Source organism: Hesperophylax consimilis, chromosome 13, assembly GCF_061612785.1.
Source record: "Hesperophylax consimilis isolate HC1 chromosome 13, BYU_Hcon_1.0, whole genome shotgun sequence".
Taxonomy (NCBI): domain Eukaryota; kingdom Metazoa; phylum Arthropoda; class Insecta; order Trichoptera; family Limnephilidae; genus Hesperophylax; species Hesperophylax consimilis.
This window is the reverse complement of record NC_142848.1, coordinates 29,003,558-29,025,988: the sequence shown is the minus strand read 5'-3', so window position 1 is coordinate 29,025,988 and position 22,431 is coordinate 29,003,558. Positions and strand designations below refer to the sequence as shown.

At 34.3% G+C, this 22,431-nt stretch overlaps 2 protein-coding genes across 10 annotated transcripts in view; one reads left to right on the top strand and one right to left on the bottom strand.

The window, feature by feature from the left end:
- The window catches only part of LOC149418751 (protein FAM91A1), a 36,100-nt gene extending 28,569 nt beyond the window's left edge, over positions 1-7,531 (top strand). For both annotated transcript variants that reach the window (XM_089638984.1, XM_089638983.1), the window contains exons 16-18: positions 1,626-1,729; positions 2,984-3,053; positions 4,781-7,531. In XM_089638984.1, coding sequence (XP_089495110.1) covers positions 1,626-1,729; positions 2,984-3,053; positions 4,781-4,891 — 285 coding nt within the window. In that variant the 3' untranslated portion in view covers positions 4,892-7,531. The remainder of the gene's footprint in view (positions 1-1,625; positions 1,730-2,983; positions 3,054-4,780) is intronic.
- A 3,228-nt stretch (positions 7,532-10,759) lies between these two features.
- Positions 10,760-21,536, bottom strand: LOC149418750 (uncharacterized). Of its 8 annotated transcripts, none has more exons than XM_089638974.1 (9): positions 21,429-21,536; positions 18,478-18,731; positions 17,704-17,815; positions 17,478-17,552; positions 17,249-17,374; positions 15,840-16,048; positions 15,238-15,335; positions 14,537-14,791; positions 10,760-14,459 (listed from the first exon to the last, which is right to left on the bottom strand). In XM_089638974.1, exons 2-9 carry the CDS (start codon positions 18,661-18,663, stop codon positions 14,048-14,050), a joined length of 1,473 nt encoding a protein of 490 aa, XP_089495100.1. In that variant the 5' UTR covers positions 18,664-18,731; positions 21,429-21,536; the 3' UTR covers positions 10,760-14,047. The 8 variants fall into 8 exon arrangements, with proteins under 8 accessions (XP_089495100.1, XP_089495108.1, XP_089495107.1 ...); XM_089638982.1 differs by having other exon boundaries at positions 15,840-16,027; XM_089638981.1 differs by having other exon boundaries at positions 18,478-18,701; positions 21,434-21,530.
- Between the last annotated feature and the right edge of the window lie 895 nt (positions 21,537-22,431).

The window sequence follows — 22,431 nt, the reverse complement described above, 5'->3', positions numbered from 1 at the left end:
ATCGCTATGTCTTAAACTCCAACCATGCCAGCACGGTGGGCCTGAAATACGATACAAATGACATATATTTTTAATTTTAAATGCCAATTGCTCTGCAGATAATGAAGCAATAATATCGTAGCGTTGGCAATATTAACGTTGGTAAATTTTTTCCCTGATATTTACAAATCGTTAGCGATCGGCATCATAGTGATTTTTCAATATGGCGAGTGGATCTGGACTCGATAAGCTCGCTTGAAAAACACGTGGTAGATGCTTTGAGGACTATCACACCAAATAAAAATTTTCAGTCAAACTTGGTTATAACGAACACTAGGGGACCCACTAAAATTTGTTATTTTGAATAGCCCGCTATTTCGGTAGATGTTACTTTTAAAGCTGTCATTTTTTCACATTTGACAAGTAGAAACTACGCCATTAATAAAAATGGAACGATACACGCTTCAACAACGCATTGAAATTATTAAAATTCACTTAAGTGAATCAAATGCAAATCATCTTGATTGATGAGGCCCATTTCCACCTCGGTGGCTTCGTCAACAAGCAAAATTGTAGCATCTGGGGCTCGGAAAACCCAAGAGTTATTGTTGAAAAGCCTCTCTATCCTCAACGTGTGACTGTTTGGTGCGACTTATGGTCCGGCGGAGTCATTGGACCTTACTTTTTCGAAAATGAGGCTGGACCAACAGTTACGGTGAATGGATTGCGCTATCGAGAGATGATTAATGATTTTTTATGGCCGGAATTGGATGGTATTGATCTGGACAACGTTTACATTCAACAAGACGGCGCTACGTGCCACACAAGCACCGAAACCATTGATCTTTTACGATTGAATATCAAAATAACACCTCTTATTGGAAAACCCTGTATATTTTTTACATAACTTGATCCAATACACAAGTAAATTTAAAAATATTATTATGTGTAAATGTTTAAAAGCTGCATTAGATTTAGAACACCACTGCAGATTTAAAATTGGTGAGGGCCGATTATTTAGCCTAACAATATCGAGGTCAATTGGTTAAATCACTAGCGCAGGTGCGTGAAAAACCATGGGATATTATAATTGTAGGATTTGTTAAGCTAAAAGTATTTACAAAAAAATATATTTGCCTTACGAGCCTTTAATTTTTAACGTTACGTTAAAAATTACCGCATTTATCCAACATGACACGACATTATAAAAATACAAAATATCTTATATTCACTTCCATGATAACTCAACACAGTGACTATTCAACACACCTTTAAAAAGTGATATAAAGTCATTAAAAACGATGAAAAAAAAAAAAATTTAACCTAACCTAACCTACTTAACCCAGTTAATAAAGTTTTTGTTTCATCACTTTCCATGACTTTATATAACTTTTTAAAGATGTGATGAATTATCATTTTGATGATTTATCCGGTCACCATTATATTCGTACTATTCGAATAAAAATTGTAACACTGCTTATGAAAATGATACCTATAGATAAAATGATAATTTTGACGCCTGCCATCACTTGTCTGACATGATAATAATAGTTCGGATTTTGAAAATTGAAAGTTTATGCATTACGCAGAATATCATTACATTAACAGCCCAAAGCAGTATGTTCAATTATGTTTTTATCTTGCAGAAATGGACGTTGCTAGAGTGCCATTTTGGTATCCCATTATTTGACGAAGATGCTAACCAAAAGATATGCAAAGCCATTGTCACGAAGCTTTCACAAAAAGATAGGTATGTTGATTTGGTTTTTAATCTGCACGAAGTATTGTAATATGAATAGTTTTGTGAACCTAACTAACCATCACGCCATTACCGCAAGGGTAGCCAGAAAGGACGAACCACCAAACAACATTCTAGTATTCTGACTCTTGACATGGCCCGAGTCCAGTATCTGATTCACTTAATCGTGACATGTCGTCCTCGGGTGTGCCCGACTTTGTCTGCCATTAACATTTGCGTCATATCTTAACTTCTCACTCCTTTCTTCGTTCATTCGCTCTATATGTCCAAACCATCTGAGCGTCCCTTTCTTAATCAATACACTTACATTAGCCTTGCATTCTTTGCGTATCTCCACATTTCTCACACAGTGATACATGGTTTTACACATACTCCCCAAGAATCTCATTTCTACAGCATTCAGTCTACTTTCATTCTTCCTCTGTCAGTTCCATGCCTCACTGCCATACATTAGGGTAGGTACCAGCACTCCATTGTGGACAGCTAGCTTTGCTCTTTGGACCGGTTTTTGTTATCGCCAACCGCGTTTTGTCCTCCTTTAATGGAATTTCCTGCATTTATCCATCTTTTAATATCTCTATCAGCCTTCCCATCTCTCGTAAGCATCCTTCCCAAGTACACAAACTCATCCACCTGCTCCAAGTATCTACAACTATATTGAACACTGTTTTCGTACTCTCTCTTTCAAACACCATGACTTTAGACTTAATTATATTCATCATTAACTCATTCTTCATGCATACTTCGTTCATCCTAGACATGAGATACCGTAGATCTTCCACTTTTAGGATGGGTTTGTTTCACAGAATTTGAACAATTCATCAAACGTTCATTTTCGGATTCTGTGAAAGTCCCATTCAAGTTCGGTTATTATATCATTATAGGCTAGCTGCTTGACAGAACTGAAATAATAACAGATCTTGAAAACATCTTTCACAGAACTTGAAAATTAACTTTGATTTTTAAGAATTGTTCAAATTCTCCGAAACAACCCGTCCTTAGACTTACTTACATCAATCAACTCATTCTACGTACGTGATATAATATCTATATTTTTAATGGTTTGTGTTTCTTATCTTGTTGCTGAAATATTTATTAATGACATCAGCATACAACATGCTTTCAGATTACACATTTTTGCACCAAATCCCACCTCTTTCAATTCTTGTATACAATTATCCATGTATATTGAATTCATATTATGTAGATATATGTAATACATATCTAATTATGTGTTTTTTTCAGTCTGGATAAGCTTACCGAATCGAATAAGGCCCTCTCAGTTGATTTGTTAACATTCATCAATCAGTGTCAGGTTAGTAATGTGATTTATTTATTATACCACTGCAAAGTTTTTTAAGCAAATCTCTTTCAAACTACGGTACTAATCCGCCACCCCGAAAACCGAGAAATAGTCCAATTAGTGAAAGCAGCGGTTTATAGTGCATATATACTAAATACGCTAAAAATTAAAATGAAAAGTTTTTTGTAAAATAAAGCAAACACCGCTATCTATCTTTCATAAGAGCAGAGATGTGCAAAATGGGTAGGTACTCAAAACCATTTGAAATGCAAAATGGAAATGGGTCAAAACTTTTCCATTTGAAAATGCAAAATGGTTTTTAGAAAAGCATTTTAAATGCAAAATGCAAAATACCTATTTTCAAAATACATTGAAAATGCAAAATGGTTTCTCAGGTCAAACAATTAAAATAATTATAGAATTTTTTAACAATTTTGTCATTTAATAATGGACACCAATGTAGAACAAACATATTACATGATGGTAAATCCAAAAACACCACGACTACAGATTATGAAACCACAAAAAATTTGCGCGGGACTAATGTTGCCAACATAAAAACATAGAAACTGCTATCTAACATTTGATATTACAGCGTCATGGCCACATGTTCTGTTTTTGAATCAGTATTTTTTGTAATGGTATCACTCAATTGCCAGGGCTCATACCAGGGAGCAACTTGACAAATGTAAATTATCTCTCATAGCGAGGTTGAGGACCGACTGATATTTGGGGCTTATGAAAAAAAGATGAGTGGAGATAATACGAAGAATGTTGCAAAAAAGCATTTAAAATGGAAAATGCATTGAGAAAAGCATTTAAAATGGAAAATGCATTGAGAAAAGCATTTAAAATGCAAAATACAAAATGGTTTTTAAAAAAGCATTTAAAATGCAAAATGGAAAATACCCATTTTGCATTTTGCATTTCCATTTGAAATGGATTTATTTGAAATAAAGCACATCTCTGCATAAGAGATATGTTTTGGTTTGAAGTTAGGGTGTCATGTTTACGCTGGCGTGCTCCATTTTGTAAACTTATTCAAACAAAAAACATTGCAGGACGAAACCGAGTGTGTAAGAGTAACAAACCTAAATAGTTGAACTCAAACACGGCTACTTTTTTTTAATTTCCAAAAGGAACCAATTTATAATATCGACCGTTTATAATTTTTACATATTTTGAAGAATTAAATGGCAGATATAATATGCCTTAATGATGAATAAAGGCACAAATATGCACAAATCATCAAAGAGCTAAAATATGCACTAACCATAAAAAAAAGCTCAAATATGCAGTACCCATAAAAAAAGCTCAAATATGCACTAACCATCAAAAAATTCAAATATGCACTATCAGAAAAGCCCAAATATGCACTATCCATCAAAAAAGCTCAAATATCCAGCAACCACCAAAAAAGCTCAAATATGCACTAACCATAAAAAAAAAGCTCAAATATGCAGTACCCACCAAAAAAGCTCAAATATGCACTAACCATCAAAAAATTCAAATATGCACTAACTATCAGAAAAGCCCAAATATGCACTATCCATCAAAAAAGCTCAAATATCCAGCAACCACCAAAAAAGCTCAAATATGCACTAACCATAAAAAAAATTTAATATGCATTATTTGTGCATAAAATTCGATGTCTAGTTATTATGATGTTGAAAGGATGAAAGGGGATTAACTATGTAGTACAACACTGTATCACTTGAGCCCACATTTGTGATTTCCAGTACTTCCCGGGTGAGGACATGGGAATAGTGAAGAGGGGGCATCTCGTGCCGCTGCCGAAGAAGAACTTGGCCTTTGAGAACGGAAGAATCAGTCTTTGGACTGGTAAATAATAATATTTATGTGATTAGATAAGATTTACTAATGACTATTATTTATTAAACATTATGCATACTTACCTTTGTTATTTTGTAAAAAAGATTTTATATGTTGAAATGTGCAGAAAACTTTTATCATTCCTTCTTTTATTTTTGTCCGCCATAATAATAACAAATTTTATATTTTTAATGACTTATTACTAAACTTGCATTTCATCAAATGGTTTTAACTTTTTAATATTAACCTTGTTCTCACTTGCATCTGTAAGGTTAATTCTTGTACATATTAAATCAATCCGGTATTGATCATTACCAGGGACGCCGAGGGACTGAGCCTGGCTCAGGTTTGCTTATTATCGACCCCCGCCACAACGATTCATTGAATTCGGACTTTGGACCGATTTGCGAGTGGCGCAGAGTGAATGGTGGCGCGTGGCTGGGCAGAGGAGTTACGTCTGTATCTGGCACTAATCTTGTCATTTTTTACTTCATACCTAGACGACAGACGTAAATTACAGCGTGCATGAAAAAATATTGTGATTGTGTGTTATGTTTCAAGTAACCTTTTATTTCTATGCACATATCTTAATTATGATTGGATGATTTGTATAGCGCTATTTTTATGAAAGAATCATATCAAGGGCGCTTTATCAATAAATAGTAGGCACTGCGATTGCTAATTGATTTATTCCCCCTGAGGCCCCCCTCTATCCCTCGGCGGCCTCGATTATTAAACTGCATTTCTTGACAAAATAGACTTAAAATTCATTCCATCCACAGTTTTCAGGCTACGTTATTATTTTTGTGAGATATGATTTAGTATTAAGGTATAATAATATTGCATAGCCAATACCTAGTATTTAGACAAACCTTCTAGTTTGCCGCCCCTTGGCTTTAAAATTATTGAATAATTCCTGCTAACAAGTAATAATTAATCTAAGAAATTAAAAAAAATGTTTTAATTTTTGACTCCGTATTTTGTACAATTCTCTGATGAATTAAGATTATATTTTGAGAAGAACAACAATAATTCTATCCATCGTACAAATATTTTTTTCTTATTTAATTTTATGTATTTTACATTGCAATTTTATTTACATTTTCAATTAGAATATTACTTTTTTAATATAATATTATTTTTGCACTTGTACACACTTTATGTGCTAACTAAACTAATTCTCAATCTGAAAACCCTCCAAAAACTCTCAAAAAAGTTTTATCTCCAATAATAATCCATCTGTCAAAGCGCCGTCTATATATACATTGTTTTACTTCTTCAAAATTTGAATTATATTAAGAATAATCTACTTTATGCTGCCTGTAAATAAGCAAGTTTTTTATGACAATGTATTTTCATTCGCCAACGCAAGAAGAAGATGGCAAGAGATTTCTGTAAAAACTTGCTTGTTTACGGGCACCATAAGAAAGTTCCTACCCCCATTTCATTAAGCTCAGTACTAACACTTAGGACGGGTTGTTTCGGAGTATTTGAACAATTCATCAAATTTCAACATTCATTTTCAAGTTCTGTGAAAGATTTTTTCAAGTTCTGTGAAAGATTTTTTCAAGTTCTGTTTTTATTTCAGTTCTGTCAAGCAACTAGCCTACAATGATATAATGACAGAACTTGAATTGGACTTTCACAGATCCCAGAAATGAACGTTGAAATTTGATGAATTGTTCAAATATTCCGAAACAACCCGTCCTAAGTTTACACTATATAAATTTCACAGTAAGGTTAAGTCATTAGGTATGTTAACCCTTCAGGCTTTAAAATATTTTTACCTACAAGTCACAACGACACGGTGAAATTTCAAGGAGTTTCTGAATGTTTCCAAGGTATTTTAAATGTGCTATATATTTAATATTTTTGGAGTTGCCGTAAACAAACAATGACAAAAAACCTTTAGACTCTATACATCCACAATTTTGAAAGAAATCCCTTTCCTTTTGTGTAGGGAATTAGTAAGAAAAGTGTAACTTCACTTTTTATGCCGTTTATGCAATAAAAATATATAAATATTTGTTTAACTTTCAATGATATTATTTCTTCTAAATGGCCCAACTCCTCTCTTTTATTTACTGATGGCTCCAAATCTCCCGACTCTCCTAACTGTGGTATAGATAGTAAAGATTACTAAAATAAAACCAGTTTTCAATATTTTCAGCCAAGTGCAATGCAATAATTGGATCTCTCAAATATATAATCAAAAATAGTTTTGAACATTCCCTTGGTTCTCTCTGATTCTCTCAGTCCCTCCAAAAACTTAAATCCAGCCCTATTTTTCATCCTGATGATCACTTTGTATGCCTTAGTCGTATGGTCTCCATTCAAAGCTCTGTAAAAACAGTAACTGAGAAGAATAATTATTTCTCTTCCCAACAACAAACAAATCACGTATCTCCGCATTAGGGGCTGTTCAAGTATTATGTAAGCAGATTTATTACAATTATTTACCCCCTCCTCCCCCTTGTCACCAAAAGTAAGCAAAGTTCTTACCCCCCCCCCCTCCCATGCTTACGTAAAAATTGGTACCTACGTATTAATTATTTGTGGGAATCCCCGAATATGTATTCGGTTTTCAAACATAGACAATGTGTGGGTTGCCAATGTGTAAAACAAAATAACTACTGCTGACATAATCACTATCTCGACCCCCCCACCCCTCCCATGTCATCAAAAATAAGCAAAGCAAAGACCCCCCTGCCCCCCTTTAGTGCTTACATAATACTTGAACAGCCCCTTATAAAAAATAAAAAAAATCTTTATGGATACCCCGGTCAGATCTGTCCTTCAGAGACTCTAATAATATGATTTTTAGGGCTAGTAATGTCCTTTCGAGGCTTGATTTAAGTTAAATAATTACAATGATTATTCCAGAATATGTGAGCATTTTTATACTATTTTACCGCTGATACATTTTTTGGAAACATGAAAGTAAATAACCTTTTCAATTTATTTGATTTCTAGTCTGACTCTAAGAAACTTGCCAAAAGTTCAATGTTTATGACTTCTTACTGTGAAACTTTTATGTGTATTTCTTTGCCAAGATAAGTACATAAACTAAAATGTGAAGTGATTCTCGAATGTTACCATAAATAATGAACAATTTTGCCGTCTTTTTCTTCAAATTAGTACTTATTTTCCATGAACCTAAAAGCCCTGGATGGAGCTATTCGAGAACAATTTGAAGCCGCGCGGTGAGGGGGAAGATGTATGAAAAATGCCAAAACCTACTTAAATTCTTTAATGACATCGCATTCCGCGTCTAATCAAATACCCAATAAAAAATCATAAGCCAAATATAACTGCATCAACAACACAAAAAAAAACTTTGCACAAAAATCATTTTTAAAGTTGGTCATACAAGATGGCCGCAAGGCAATTTCCCCTCGCCCTAGATTTGGCTTCATTCATACAAAATCGCACTAATGTTCTATCCAGGGCTTTTTAAGGCCATGATATTTTTAAATATTGACCATAAACAATAATAACAACTTGAATATTTATACTATTTGATGCATTACTTTTATGGATTAATACAAATGTTTTAGTACTTATTTGAATATTTTTACAAAAATAGTGATGTGTTAGAAAATCGGCACGTTTGTTTTTAGCACCCGATAATAATTGTGTGATTTTTATATTCCAAACATCCCATAAATAGGATATACTGTAGGTTCTCCACAAAAATAGGTACTTACAAAATGTATATTGATTTAAAATTTTATCAGAGCCTTTTAGCCATTGGACCTTATTTGGCCACATTTTGGACAATTTGCAAACGCCCGCAATCTCACGCTGTCCAAAATGTGGGCAATTTGAAGAGATATTTTAAAACACTCATTGGAATTATTTCATAAGAGCCAGCGCGTTGGAATCTTTGATTAATCACAAAGCTAACAGTAGTGTAAAATTATTGATATATTTTTTCTTACAAATCATTGATCATGTGTTTACATATTAAAAAATGGATGTTAGAACTTAAATTTATAGCAGTGCCTATTAACTAGGCCATAGACAACACACAGAAGTCGTAATATTTAATATTGCTCCAAGTAGTTACCACAAATGGCAATTTTAAAGTAATTAATAAGCAGAATTCACGCTTTATAAATTTATCGATTTTTTCATGATTCCTAAAAATATGCGATAAACGGTCAAATGTAGGTGCATTCAATGGCTCTCTAGCTCTATAAGCACATTATATGTCTCCTTATTAAAATTCGGAGATATAATTTTTTGAAAGAGGGCAGGAAATTTCCAAACCAAACTTAAAAATTTCCCAGCACTCAAGGCTGAAATTGATTATACAGGGTTTTCAATCAAGAGGTGTTATTTTGATATTCAATCGTAAAAGTTCAATGGTTTCGTTTTTTGTGTGGCACGTAGTGCCGTCTTGTTGAAAGTAAACGTTGTCCAGATCAATACCATCCAATTCCGGCCATAAAAAATCATTAATCATCTCTCGATAGCGCAATCCATTCACCGTAATTGTTGCTCCAGCTTCATTTTCGAAAAAGTAAGGTCCAATGACTCCACCGGACCATAAACCGCACCAAACAGTCACACGTTGAAGATAGAGAGGCTTTTCAACAATAACTCTTGGGTTTTCCGAGCCCCAGATGCGACAATTTCGCTTGTTGACGAAGCCACCGAGGTGGAAATGGGCCTCATCACTCAAGATGATTTGCATTTGATTCACCCAAGTGAATTTTAATAATTTCAATGCGTTGTTGAAGCGTGTATCGTTCCATTTTTATTAATGGCGTAGTTTCTACTTGTCAAATGTCAAAAAATGACAGCTTCAAAAGTAACATCTACCGAAATAGCGGGCTATTCAAAATAACACCTCTTATTGGAAAACCCTGTATATCAGAATGCTCCAGTGGCTAAACTACATAAGTAATGTATTATATTCCAAAACCTTTTAATTTTTGTATTTAAAAACTTTCAATTACTATCGGTAATGGGGTATTTTCACAAACTGTACTGTTAAAAATGTGTGGAAGATTTAAAGTTTATTTTTAACATTTTCATTCATAATAATTGATTTTAAACCACACATTCTGAAATGGTTCCAATTGGCTACAACGTCATTATGACATTGAAAACGCCAATGTCTGGCAAGACAGCTATCACCAACGTCGCCCAGCGTGACGTCAACCCCGCAAAATTCACGAATAAAAACAAACACGTCATTTTGGCGACAAATTGAAAATGGCACATTATTATATTATATCGTCATAGAAAATTTATTCGTCAATATAAAAAAATAAATTCTTTCATTGGCGTAATTTTTTTCAAGAATAAAAAAAAACAGTGAAAATACCCCATTGACCAATTCAATTCTAAAAAATGATAAATTGTCCGTAAATGTCTTATAAACCGTGTAAATTTTTTCTGCTGTAGAATTTTTTGTAGTTGAAGATTATTGTTGTATTACTGACATTAATGTAAAATATTATTGAAAGTTCATAATTTATTATTAACTGAATAATTTTGTCTTATTTTAATTTTCAGATATTATTTTTTTTTTCAATAAAGAAAAGTAATTACTGCTATATATAATTTTAATAATTTTACAGGATGTAAAAAAATTACTTGTGATAAATTTTATTCCACAGTGTAAATAATTATATACAAAAGTGTGATCTTCTTCCAAATTGTATCTATGTATCTCTTGCGTAAACACAAATCAGTTTTTAAAATGCTACAAACTTATTTGCCTATTAGTTACGTAGTGTAGAGATGTAAAAGAATTATATATATTATGCGAATGAAAATAAGTACATATTCAGATGTAGTATATCATAATATATTTATATAAGGTAGGAAATATAAAATTGTTTCATAAATGTTTTTTTATTCATTTCTGTTATTTAAGTCACAATGCATTTTGTACTATGTACAGTGCATACATAATAAATACAAAATTCTACTAAAATCATTGTACAAAGCGGAATCAAATACAATTTGATATTACAAATACATTTTATCTAAAATTGTCATTCTTTAATAGCACTTTGTTTACATTATTGCCCTTGATTTATAAAAAGTACACAAAATACTAAAAGCGCCAAAATGTTATGTTAATTAATTCAACTACATAAATATGGTTATTTAAAATCAGTATCTTTGAAATAATGGATGTTGTTATGACCCCACTGGTTGCGGGCAGCTGGGCAGCTGGGACTGCTGCGCGGTATCACATAACAAATCAAACTTCTAAAGGCTATAAAGCACTTGATAATGCTGTTGACTCTCAATTAAAGCTAAAACTCAGGGTTGCCAATGCATATATTCTAAAATACACACAAAAGTTAAAATTCTCCACAAGTGCCGATATAATAATTTAACCTCCCACATGATACAAAATTAGCTATTTTTTCTCGAGTGTATTTCGGATTTTCGGTCAGGCTTAAAAAATTTTAATTTGTTTGAAAAATTGTTGCGAAAGAAAACGAAATTATAGTACATTCTCACTCTTTTTTTTTTTAATTAGTTTTTATTGGATTATTTTTTATTAACATAGTGCTAACAAATAATACATATTGATAGAAGTAAGTAAGAGAACATCAGTAAGTGTACAGCAGACAGAGGGTTAATAGATATTAAGAAAATTACAAAGTAATAACAAAGTGTATATATATCAACCGTCCAATGACTGTGCACAACAACAGTATGTTATTTCAAATGTTCTGCATACGGGTAAGTATATGATATATTTTCCAAGCTGTTAATTAATACCTCCTTAATTGAGAATAACTCGTGTTTGGAATATGGTTGGATAATCAAAAAATAGTCTTTCGATTGGTATTCGTTATGTCGGTGTTACATATAAGATTCGTAACAAGGTGTGTGTGCATCACTTTACTTACATCACATCTATGGTCTTGGCGTGTGGGACCTTTAAGTACCTACACATTGTCATTTTGCTATTGGTCAAATTGAGAGCCCTGGAATTCTGACAATAAATAGAAAATAAGAGAGAAATTACTGTCTACTAAGTCCAGGCAACGCCGGGGAATTCAGCTAATGCATAAATATTAATAACATTGTCATTTTTTTATTTCCCACTACATTTCATAATAGTGGGTATAATTTTGAACAGTGTTAAAAATGCGGACGTTACTTTAAAGAAATCCATACCTTTCTGATAAAAATATGACGGCAATATACAAAAGCATTTTCTTGCCAAGCAACTTCTGCCAGTTTCTTGACCTACTTTTTTTGGTAAATTTTGGATAGGGCCTGACACGCTTATTACGAATATTTTTTAGAAAAAAACTTTATATTCGCCTTAATTACTATAAAAGAAAACTTTTTGCATTTCGGGCGGCGGAAAATTATGCATTTTGATTTTCAATTGCGTAAAACCAAAATTCACTTCGCGAATCGATGTGGCGACAATGCGCCGCCATTAGGAACGCACTGTTATGTTGGTATCACTGATGCATTAACAAGAGCTAAATACGACCGTTGCTATGGTCGTGCTATACACATGAAAGGCGCTTAATTTTATACCGCCTGCTCGCGTCAAGGCAAGAAAAACATCCCAGTTTTCAAGTAATTTAGCGGCTACACGAGGTTTGTGTAACATGGTTTGTGATACAAAAGAAAGTGCCCGTTTATAACGCCTGCTCGCGTCAAGGCAAAAAAAACATCCCAGTTTTCAAGTAGTTTAACGGCTACGCTAGGTTTGTGTAACTCAATCTCCCTCAATTTAAGAAAAATTAAAGTTTGTTAACATTATAATTCTGTTGTGTTTTCATAAATTCGCGCCAATCCATTTGTATTCCACGAAGTTAGCCATATTCGTATCTACGCAATGTATCAGGGATACCAACATAACAGTGACGTACCTAATGGCAGCTGATTGCCGCCGCATCGATTCGCGAAGTGAATTTTGGGTAACGCAATTGAAAATTTAAATTCATAATTTTCCGCCGCCCGAAATGCAATAAGTTTTCTTTTATAGTAATTAAGGCGAATATAAATTTTTTTTCTAAAAAATATTCGTAATAAGCGTGTCAGGCCCTATCCAAAAATTACCCTTTTTTTTACACTCGCCACAGTCTCCAAGTGTTTGGAATATGGTTGGATAATCAAAAAATAGTCTTTCGATTGGTATTCGTTATGTCGGTGTTACATATAAGATTTGTAACAAGGTGTGTGTGCATCACTTTACTTACATCCAAAGATATTAGAAGAACGAGATGTGCTATGAGCAGTTCATACTATGTGGAATTGTTTTCGCTTACGCTAAGGTATCCGCACTAATACATAGAACAGATTTCTGTGCGTACACGTCCCGATAGTATTCAAAGTACCCTAATTAGGTAGTACTCCGCCTACGGTCCGGCGGCCAACATAGCATATCTCGTTCTTCTAATATCTTTGCTTACATCACATCTATTGTCTTGGTGTGTGGGACTTTTAAGTACCTACACATTGTCATTTTGCTATTGGTCAAATTGAGAGCCCTGGAATTCTGACTTGGAGTTGCCAAACCTGAGGGAGCAAGGATCTGTGATTTGCATTGGAAGCAGTCGCCATTCTTTGATCACCAGCCCAGAGCAGCGGGCATTCCTCTTGGCTGAGGTTCGACGAACACATTCGCCAATTTTTGTAAGCATCAGCTTTGCATATGGAGCATTGACCATTGGATTGATGGAATCGGATGGCATCTGCCGATCCTCATTGGTTAAGAGGGACCCTTTTGGAGACCAGCAGCGTGAGGCTGTTTTGCATTGGACTACAAGATTTTTTGGATAAATTATAAACTGGGAGTTGCTGTGAAGAACCGGAATCTACTACTTCGCATCAAGAACGAACTGGTATCACACCTTAATATTACCTATGCAAGCCTTTTGCCAGACAGATTATATAGTAGGATGCTAATTAATTTATTTTTTATTGTCTTTTTTGTGGTAGTACATTTTTAGTATTCTTAAATATTTTTTTTATTTCTAGATAATAAACCCATCCTTACTTTTATTTGTTGCCACTTAATCCCACGGTAACATCGGTTCTAATATTGTCGAATCCCCGCCTTTTCCCCACATAAAGATTCTCCCCATTCTTAGAAATTCTCCGCGAATTGGCAACCCTGCCGAAAACTAAATTCAACGCTCTGTATGTCTTCTCGCGGAAGGCTTATTGAATCTCTACATCCTCATGAAGTTCCTGGTAGGATACCGCTGATCCTCCTCTATGAAAGGAACTGTCACTGGCTGCTGCTGATGAACCGGCTCCGAGTCCATCATATAACTACTGTTCTGCTGTTTGGCCTCTTCGTGAGTCTTTGTATGCAACCTTAAACCGTACTTGGTTTTGTAAGTCTTGCTGCAGATGTGGCAGGAGAAGTTCCTAACTCCAGTGTGTTTGACCAAGTGCTGTTCCAGGCATTTTCTGGTAAAGAAAGCCGAGCTGCACTCCTGGCATTTGTGGTTCTTCTCCTGCAAGTGGACGCGACGGATGTGGGCGCGGAGATGACCTCCCAGTGTGTATTTGCACGGACACTGCTTGCATTTGTAAGTCTTTGCTTCCCTGCCATGCTTCTCGGACATATGCTTAATCCTACAAATAATTAATCAATAATAATTCCTTGTGTGACATTTTCCAAAATTGAAACTGATTTTATGAAACAAATTTACCTTTTGCTGTATGTGTCCAATGCTTCTCCACACACATTGCATTTAAATAAAAGCTTGTGCCCTTTATGTGTAACATTAACATGTTTGCTGAGGTTGTTTTTGTTTTTAAATGATTTGTCGCACTTCTCACACTGGTAACGCACGTCCGTGTGGATTTTGATGTGGAACTCGAAGCTCTTCCTCGTGGCGCAAATCTTGCCACAAATATCACAAATGTGGTTGGGATAGTGTTCCGGCATGTGGTTTAGAAGCTCCCTACAAATAAAGCCATTTTCAAGAAATCTAATTATACAATATCCTTTTTTTTTGCGAGTACGTCTGTCTATAGTACATACATACATTTATAATATACAGGTGTCTGGAAACTCATAGTACAAGTGGGAAACTAGTGAATATACATCACATTTTGAGTTGATTTTGTGGAATAACTTTTTATGATTTGAACTTTCGTTTTCAAGTAAATAGAGTCCGAAATTGTAATTATTAGGACAAATTTGAAAAAAAACAGTCAATATCAGTTATCTATATCAACTTCTTTTAATATGCGTTGAAGCGTAGACTCGAAATGCACAAATTGAAAAAAAAAAAGAGGTTTTTTGGTTCTCTTGTGATGTAGATCCATTAGTTTCCTGCTTGGAATTTTATATGGCTAACTTTTACAGGCCATTCTCAAAAGTGGAACTATATAGTAAAGTACTTACCCAAAGAAACTAAACTCTTTATGGCATATTTCACAAGTTCTGTCCGTGCTATCCAGACAATAAGGGAGAGTAGAGGACTCACCAACATCAAACTCCATCTATAAGAAAATTATTATTAAAAAAAACGTCAGTGTGGAGCATAGAAGAAATAATTCTGACCATTCTGGTCTTAAATTTCAAATACAGCAATTCGTTCCATCATCATTAAGAAATTTTGATTTCAAAAAATTTAAGTTTTTATTAACTATAGCACATCTATTTTCAACCTAGTGGCGCCATCTCTTGGACCGGTTAGTAACTAATTTTTTTTTTTAAATTGGGTTGACTGAGGATTGTACCTCCCTCCCCAGGGACTGGCTGTAAAACTGCTGTGAACTTTTAAAAATAATAATAATAATTTTGGTTTGTCTGAGGATAGAATAGTCCTCCCCAGGAACTGGAGTAAACTGCTTTAACAACTGCGCCACATCACGATTGGGTAGGACCAATATTTATTTTGTATATTAATTGCGGTAATGTCCAATTTCAGAGAAATACGTATATTTCCACATGTGTATGGGGGTGATTGCCACCAAAAGTTTCAGATTGATCGGATATCTTACTCTATTAAAAACCCTTTGTGACGTGGTAACGGGTTTGAAGCATTCCTCGAAGAAATCTTCATCCGAAGAGCTCTCTGAACCTGATGGAAGCTTCGAAGAGGCCTTCGGAGTCGACGGTGCTGGTCGCTCCTCGGCTGCTGGTTTCATGGCTGCTAGTGGTGCTAGTCCATGGGTTGGTGTTTTAAAATCTGACAACAGGTTAACCACTGCTGTAAAATTACACATATTTACTTCAAATCTTATTAATTTGATACCAAGTTTTGACATACTATTAAATAATAATTTAATAATTTGCAGTCCCGCAACCACACTGCCAAATGAAACTAAAATTACTGATAACAAAAAAAAAATACATATTTTAAGTGTACATTTTAATTTTTCTGTGGTTAACTTGATTTGAATAAAAAGCGTGGTGTTTTCTCTTTCTAACACCATTTTGATCATATTTCTATGCATGACAGTAAGGGAGACAACGATTTCTATGAGATCATATGAGCTGTTCTGAAAAGTGAACAAATTGACTATGTAACAACTGCTTGTTTGCAAAACTGAACAAATTAGCCTAAGGGGGTGAAACATCAGCTAACATTGCATAAGAGTTACCAATGTGTAAACTATTTATAACAGAATTGTAGCCTGAAAGCTTACCATAATTGTCACAATAATATGTACTAGGGAAACCTTGGTCTATTGGTAGGAACATGAAAGTGGATCAACATTAATTTATCAGGGCTATCCAAAATTTGGCCTCTCAGAAGCTGGGCGTACTGTACAGGGCCTGCAGATACTTTAATAGTACACAACTGCTGACCCTGTACAAATCGCAAGTGCGCCCCAAAATACCTGAAAAAAACCCTTGACTCTGTGCAGAAACGGGCGGTCCGTTTGATAGATTCCCCAATCTTAACAGACGGACTGCAATCTTTAGAGCACAGGCGTCAGGTAGGTATGCTGTCCTTGTTCTATCGGTATTACAATGGAAGATGCTCTGAGGAACTAGCGTCATTGATCCCTTCGGCACCGGTGCGTAGTTGGGATATACGCCAAACACGCGCCCAACATTTGTACACAGTTGACACTTGTCACATGAGAACGGGTCGCTTCTACGATTCGTTCTTAAGTTCAACAGCTCGGCTGTGGAACAAACTGCCGGCCTGTGTTTCCTCCCTCCTACAACATGGGACTCTTCAAGACCCATGTTCACTCCTTCCTCTCCACAAAAAGACCCTCCACACAGCATCCCCAAAGATGACATAGGCCCTGAGGGAAATTATTTTCTTCAGGGCCTCCTGTGTGGAGTTAATATAAAAAAAATAAAATTGAATATGGACTAAACTATGTCTTATAGCTCCATAGCTCACGATAGATACGATGTTGTTTGCTGAAAATATTTGTTTTGAATGCCTTACCTTCTTTAATTACCAGTGGACGATCATCATCATAATTGAAATCATCATCATAATCGTCGTTATCACTTACGACGTACATTTCATGACGGTCAAAATATTTACCGGTATCAGTTTTTCTTTTCTTTTCTGAAATATCAAAACACAATCATTACTTCTACTATTGATTATTTTACAGTTTCGACTAAATAATTTGTATAAATTATTTACTTAATACATAATCATCCTTTACCTTTCCTGGAACTCTTTTTTGGTTCTGTTGGTAGGGGAGATTCACAGGATATTGCCGGAATGTCTTTTTTAGTTTCTGCAAAAAAAAAAATTGGAAAAAAACACCTCGTTTGTCAGGGCGGAGCATTTAAATAAATTGTATTTGACTTCTATTCTTTTCATTCTACACAATTACTTTACGACACAAAATGGAAGACAGAGAGTACATTAATACTCGTATTTATTACCTAGCTGAGAATTGAGGTAGTTTTTGGCAGATTCTACACATTCTCGAAAGCTAACGGTGGCTCGTAATCTCCTGACGCAATCTGAACAAATCCATCCGTCATTTGCCGAGAGCTGAAATAACACAGAACAGGTTAAACCTTCACACGGCGTCCCATAGATGGACTTTTGGAGCCAATATAAATATTTTATAAAGCAACCGTATTTGACAATTTGAGCCCTTATGCAGAAAAACAGCATTATGTGAAAAAGTAAGTTCTGAGATATGGCTAAAACATTTCATTTGACTGTAGTGAGCATGTACACATTTAAAGTCAAATAAATGTACATGTAAGGTATTTCAATTAATAGACAACATGTTTTATGTATTTTAATCAATTTATTCAAACATACGAACCTAGTAAAAAAAATAATGACATTTTTCTTTAAATTAATATTTTTTCTTTATATTAACAAAATTTTCATAAAATTTTAAATTTCAACATATTAACAAATATTCCCAAAGTAGAAATAAAACTTTATAACCATAGTAATGACAAAAATGCCAAGCGCCGATCGCACAAACCGTCAGTTTCAATTAAGCAATAGCCAACTTGTCTTGACTTTACTGTTGTAAGGAAAAAGAGCGCGCTACCGACCTTGTACTGCCATCTGTGGTTGAGATTTTAAAACGATTTTTGCTGTAAATTTAGCACGTAATTTGAATGGATCTGCATCATTTCGATAACGATAACGCTGGTTTTCCACATATGGGCTCAATTATAAACTATTTTTACCTCTTTTGAGAAGCACATAGTAAGCATATCCGAATAGATCTCATTCCTCCCACGGTACAAGTATGGCTTGACAATACTCCGCAGATCTTTAGTAGAAAGACAGCATTGGCACAGATTAGACTCCGGTAAGCTCAAAATATGCACATACTGAAATTCCGGCTTCTTCATTGAACCACCCTCGGCCATCTCTAATGAAGTTTATTTCAATACTTGTTTTCACTTCACTTCAACATCTTGAACAGTTAATTAAGGGACTTAAACATAAAACATAGCATTCCACTCAACAACACCCCATTAGCATAAATAAACCACTCACCCCATTAGAAAAACATTCTAAATTAAACGGAGAAATTACCAAGATAACAAGATATTCGGAAATAATATATTCGAAAAATAACTTTAAAAATAAACATTATTTTTTTTCAAATGATTTTACGAAATTAATATTATAAATTGTGAAAAAATCTGTAATGACATTGTTGATTTGCTGTTTAAAATAATCATATCTATATATGTATATACACATATAAAGAAAATTGTCTGTGAAGGGCGGGCAGCCTGGCTTTGATTTTGATATAAATCTAGTTTTATTCCAAAATTGATGAATTTTTGCACTTTACATTCAAAACAAGATGAAGGTCACTGTCTACATTTGAGATTTCGAAAAACTACCCCATTCCACCTCTTAAAGCAAAATTTTGATACTTAATGAGATTTTGCACGCTTGATGTTCAAAATAAGAGAGAAATTACTGTCTACTAAGCCCATGCAACGCCGGGGAACTCAGCTAATGCATAAATATTAATAACATTATCATTTTTTTTATTTCCCACTACATTTCATAATAGTGGGTATAATTTTGAACAGTGTTAAAAATGCGGAGGTTACTTTAAAGAAATCCATACCTTTCTGATAAAAATATTACGGCAATATACGGAAGCATTTTCTTGCAAAGCAACTTCTGCCAGTTTGTTGACCTACTTTTTTTTACACTCGTCAAAGTCTCCGAGAGATCTGCATTAGTGAGATGCTCATATCTCCAGCTTTATTTGCATCGCCATGTCTACAATTTCAGGATTTGCCTCAAAGTTTTCTAAATAATCTACCAACTGAGACATATATTATTCCGAGCCGCTTAGCAGCCCTCGCTTATAACTTATCAACTGCTTCTTCACATCCCATAACATTAACACACTTTTAAAAGTTCTCCTTAAGTCCGCGCATACCCAATTTCTACCGATTTATAACAAGTTTCTCGATAACTCTTGAAGTTTTTAAGTTCCAAATAAAATATATATTATTTTTTAAGATAATATGTATTTATTATGCCGAAACGTTAGTTATATGAAATTCCCTCGATAGTAAAAAATCGGAAAAAAGCTCCGAAAATTATTAAAAACATGTTTTGTTATGTTATTTAATATGTTATAGGCATGAAAAAATTCACAGTGTACCTTTAAATGAAACTAAAGAATTTGTAGAGAGATTTTTGTACTCTTTCAAACGAGTCATGTTTTATTAAATATTTTCACCATCTTTGCTTAATTATGATCGTTTTTTAATATTAGCGCGCTACCTCTATCGTTCGTATTTACATATCTCCCTTTCAAACCATCTTTGAACGCTTACTACGGGGCCTTAAGTAATAATGCCTAAAAGCAGCTATGACATGTTGATTCATCAGCTGCAGAGATGAATATTACTTTAACATTTGGGTTAGACGTCTAAAAATAGAGAGTTATTTCAAATAAGCTTCATCTTCTAGCACAAATAGCTATTGCTGCAGTGACCCAGGCTCTCCTACGTCTACTCTTCCAGTAGACTGTAAACTTAAAGTTGTTATATTCTTTAATGATCTTGGGTTTTCCGCATTGTAAATTAGCAAAAGCTTTTGTTTAAGGTTACCAAAATGGTTCCCTGGTAACTCATCAAAATGACAATTCAGCACAGCTTTCATTCATTTAAAGTAACGAAACAGAAAATAGACTAAATAGTTACCTACGTAATCTATTTATTATTTTTCTCTTATTCCACTTCCCTCTTAATACGCAATATTTCACTTTCAAATAAATGGATTTAGCTTTATTAATTCAAAACATGATTTATTATGTCAGGGGAGACGGAAAAATATGCACTTTTAATTTTAATTTCGTTTATGGCAATTAGTATGCGGCGCCGTTATAGTCGCAGCCTACGGCGACTATGTTCATATCAAGAGTTGGATTATATTCATAATATCGTATTAGAATTAAATCACAAACCAGTCTATACAAACCTAGCGTAGCCCACAAACTACTTGAAAACTGGGATATAACTCTAAAGGGGACGCGAGCAGGCGTTATTAAAGGTTCCCCAACATTTATAGTAACTTTTAGTAATAGTATATCTAAATTCAAGTATTAATACAAAGTAAACATTCCATATTTACCGTGAAGCGTAATTCGTAACCTTTACCATCTATTTAAACAAGTTATTGTTTCATCACTTTTTAGAGATATTTTGACGAGTTATTCGGTCACCGTTGAAAATCTGGTTGTTTGAGTAGTCACTGTCATGGATGATATTGGCTAGCTCGGGTGGAAACCTTTCTGCAGTAGCTGCTTCTTCCTATATTTAAATATTTCTTAAACCTTTCAAACCAAGGTCTGCTCCAAAAGCATTGGCCTTAGCTGCCTCACCTCTCCTACAATTAATTTCATCAAATAGATTTTGGGTCTTATTTGGAATGATAGGCTAATTTAGAGGGACGTGCATGCTAGTCTGGTCATTTATCCATAAGTTCTTCAATGCAATTAGACAATCCGTTTTCTAAAATTAGGAATACAAAAAGGTATAATAATATAATACAAAAAATACACTTTTCACTTCGTTGAGATATTTAGCATTGTCTTTGAGCACAGAGAGTTAATTGCACTGATAGCAAGAGTAACCGTGTTTTTTTTTTCAAGTACCTTACAAGCATAAATAATAATGCACCCATACAAATAAATAACATTGGAAAGTAAATATTGTATTGAGAATCAAGAGTGACAGGTGACAGGTTAAGCCAAGTTGCGTCGGTAAACAGATTTCTGCTCTGCCGATACAGGACGGACAAGGGAGCCAACCTAAGAGTATGTGTGACTAATCTCAACGACTTCAAGAGTGCTTCAAGGCGTCTTTTAGCGCGCTAGCAGACTAGTGCCGGATGCCGGGCTGAAACCGGTGTGCTACAACGGTGTGCTACCTTGTTGATAAAACCGGTAAATCATAATAAAGAAGGTAGCACATTGCACCAGTTGGCTGGTGGTTTTCGCCATAGATATTTCTATTTGTTTTGTTCCTAATTTGTAATAGCCATAATTTAACTTCACCGCCGAAATTGATCTTTATTTTTTCAGACAGTATTCTTGTTTTTGTCAGGAATGTAGAATTGTGAGGCCATACTGGATCGTGATTATATCATGCAAGGTAGAATTCCATCGTTCTACCTTATTTAATCATGATTTAACCTACGTCTATAATTTATTGTCTTCCTGAAATAAAAATGTTTAACATGTAACAGAGTTTTTCGTTTTCCTGTCGTGAAGTAATATTTTGGCATTTCAAACACTTTTTATTTTTTAAATATGTTAGTATAACAAGTAGGCTCTGAATGAGAATTTGATTGTATATATATTGGCATATGTATGGTTTAATAGAGGACCAATTTGTTTCATACAAAAAGCCGAAAATATCGATCTAGTGAGTGGTTTATTTTATGATATTTTCTAACTGTAACTGTGCACCCGCAGCCAAATTTGAGCACTTAAAATATTTTAAAAAAAAATGTGCATGAGAATATCGAGCCCTTCAGATGAGAAATAAATTACTTCAAATGTTATCATTTATCAAAGTTCACATTAATGAAATCAACCGTTCATGTTTGAATGGAAAGGTAATTGTTTTTTTACCTAAACGGTTGTTATAATTTAT

Excerpts from the sequence above, each read along its gene's own strand:
- LOC149418750 (XM_089638974.1), bottom strand. The coding sequence starts at position 18,663 with ATGGCCGAGGGTGGTTCAATGAAGAAGCCGGAATTTCAGTATGTGCAT. Across the intron at positions 17,816-18,477 it reads CTATGTGCTTCTCAAAAGAG|CTCTCGGCAAATGACGGATG; the intron begins GTAAAAATAGTT and ends GTGTTATTTCAG. Across the intron at positions 16,049-17,248 it reads TCCACTGGTAATTAAAGAAG|CAGTGGTTAACCTGTTGTCA; the intron begins GTAAGGCATTCA and ends GTAATTTTACAG.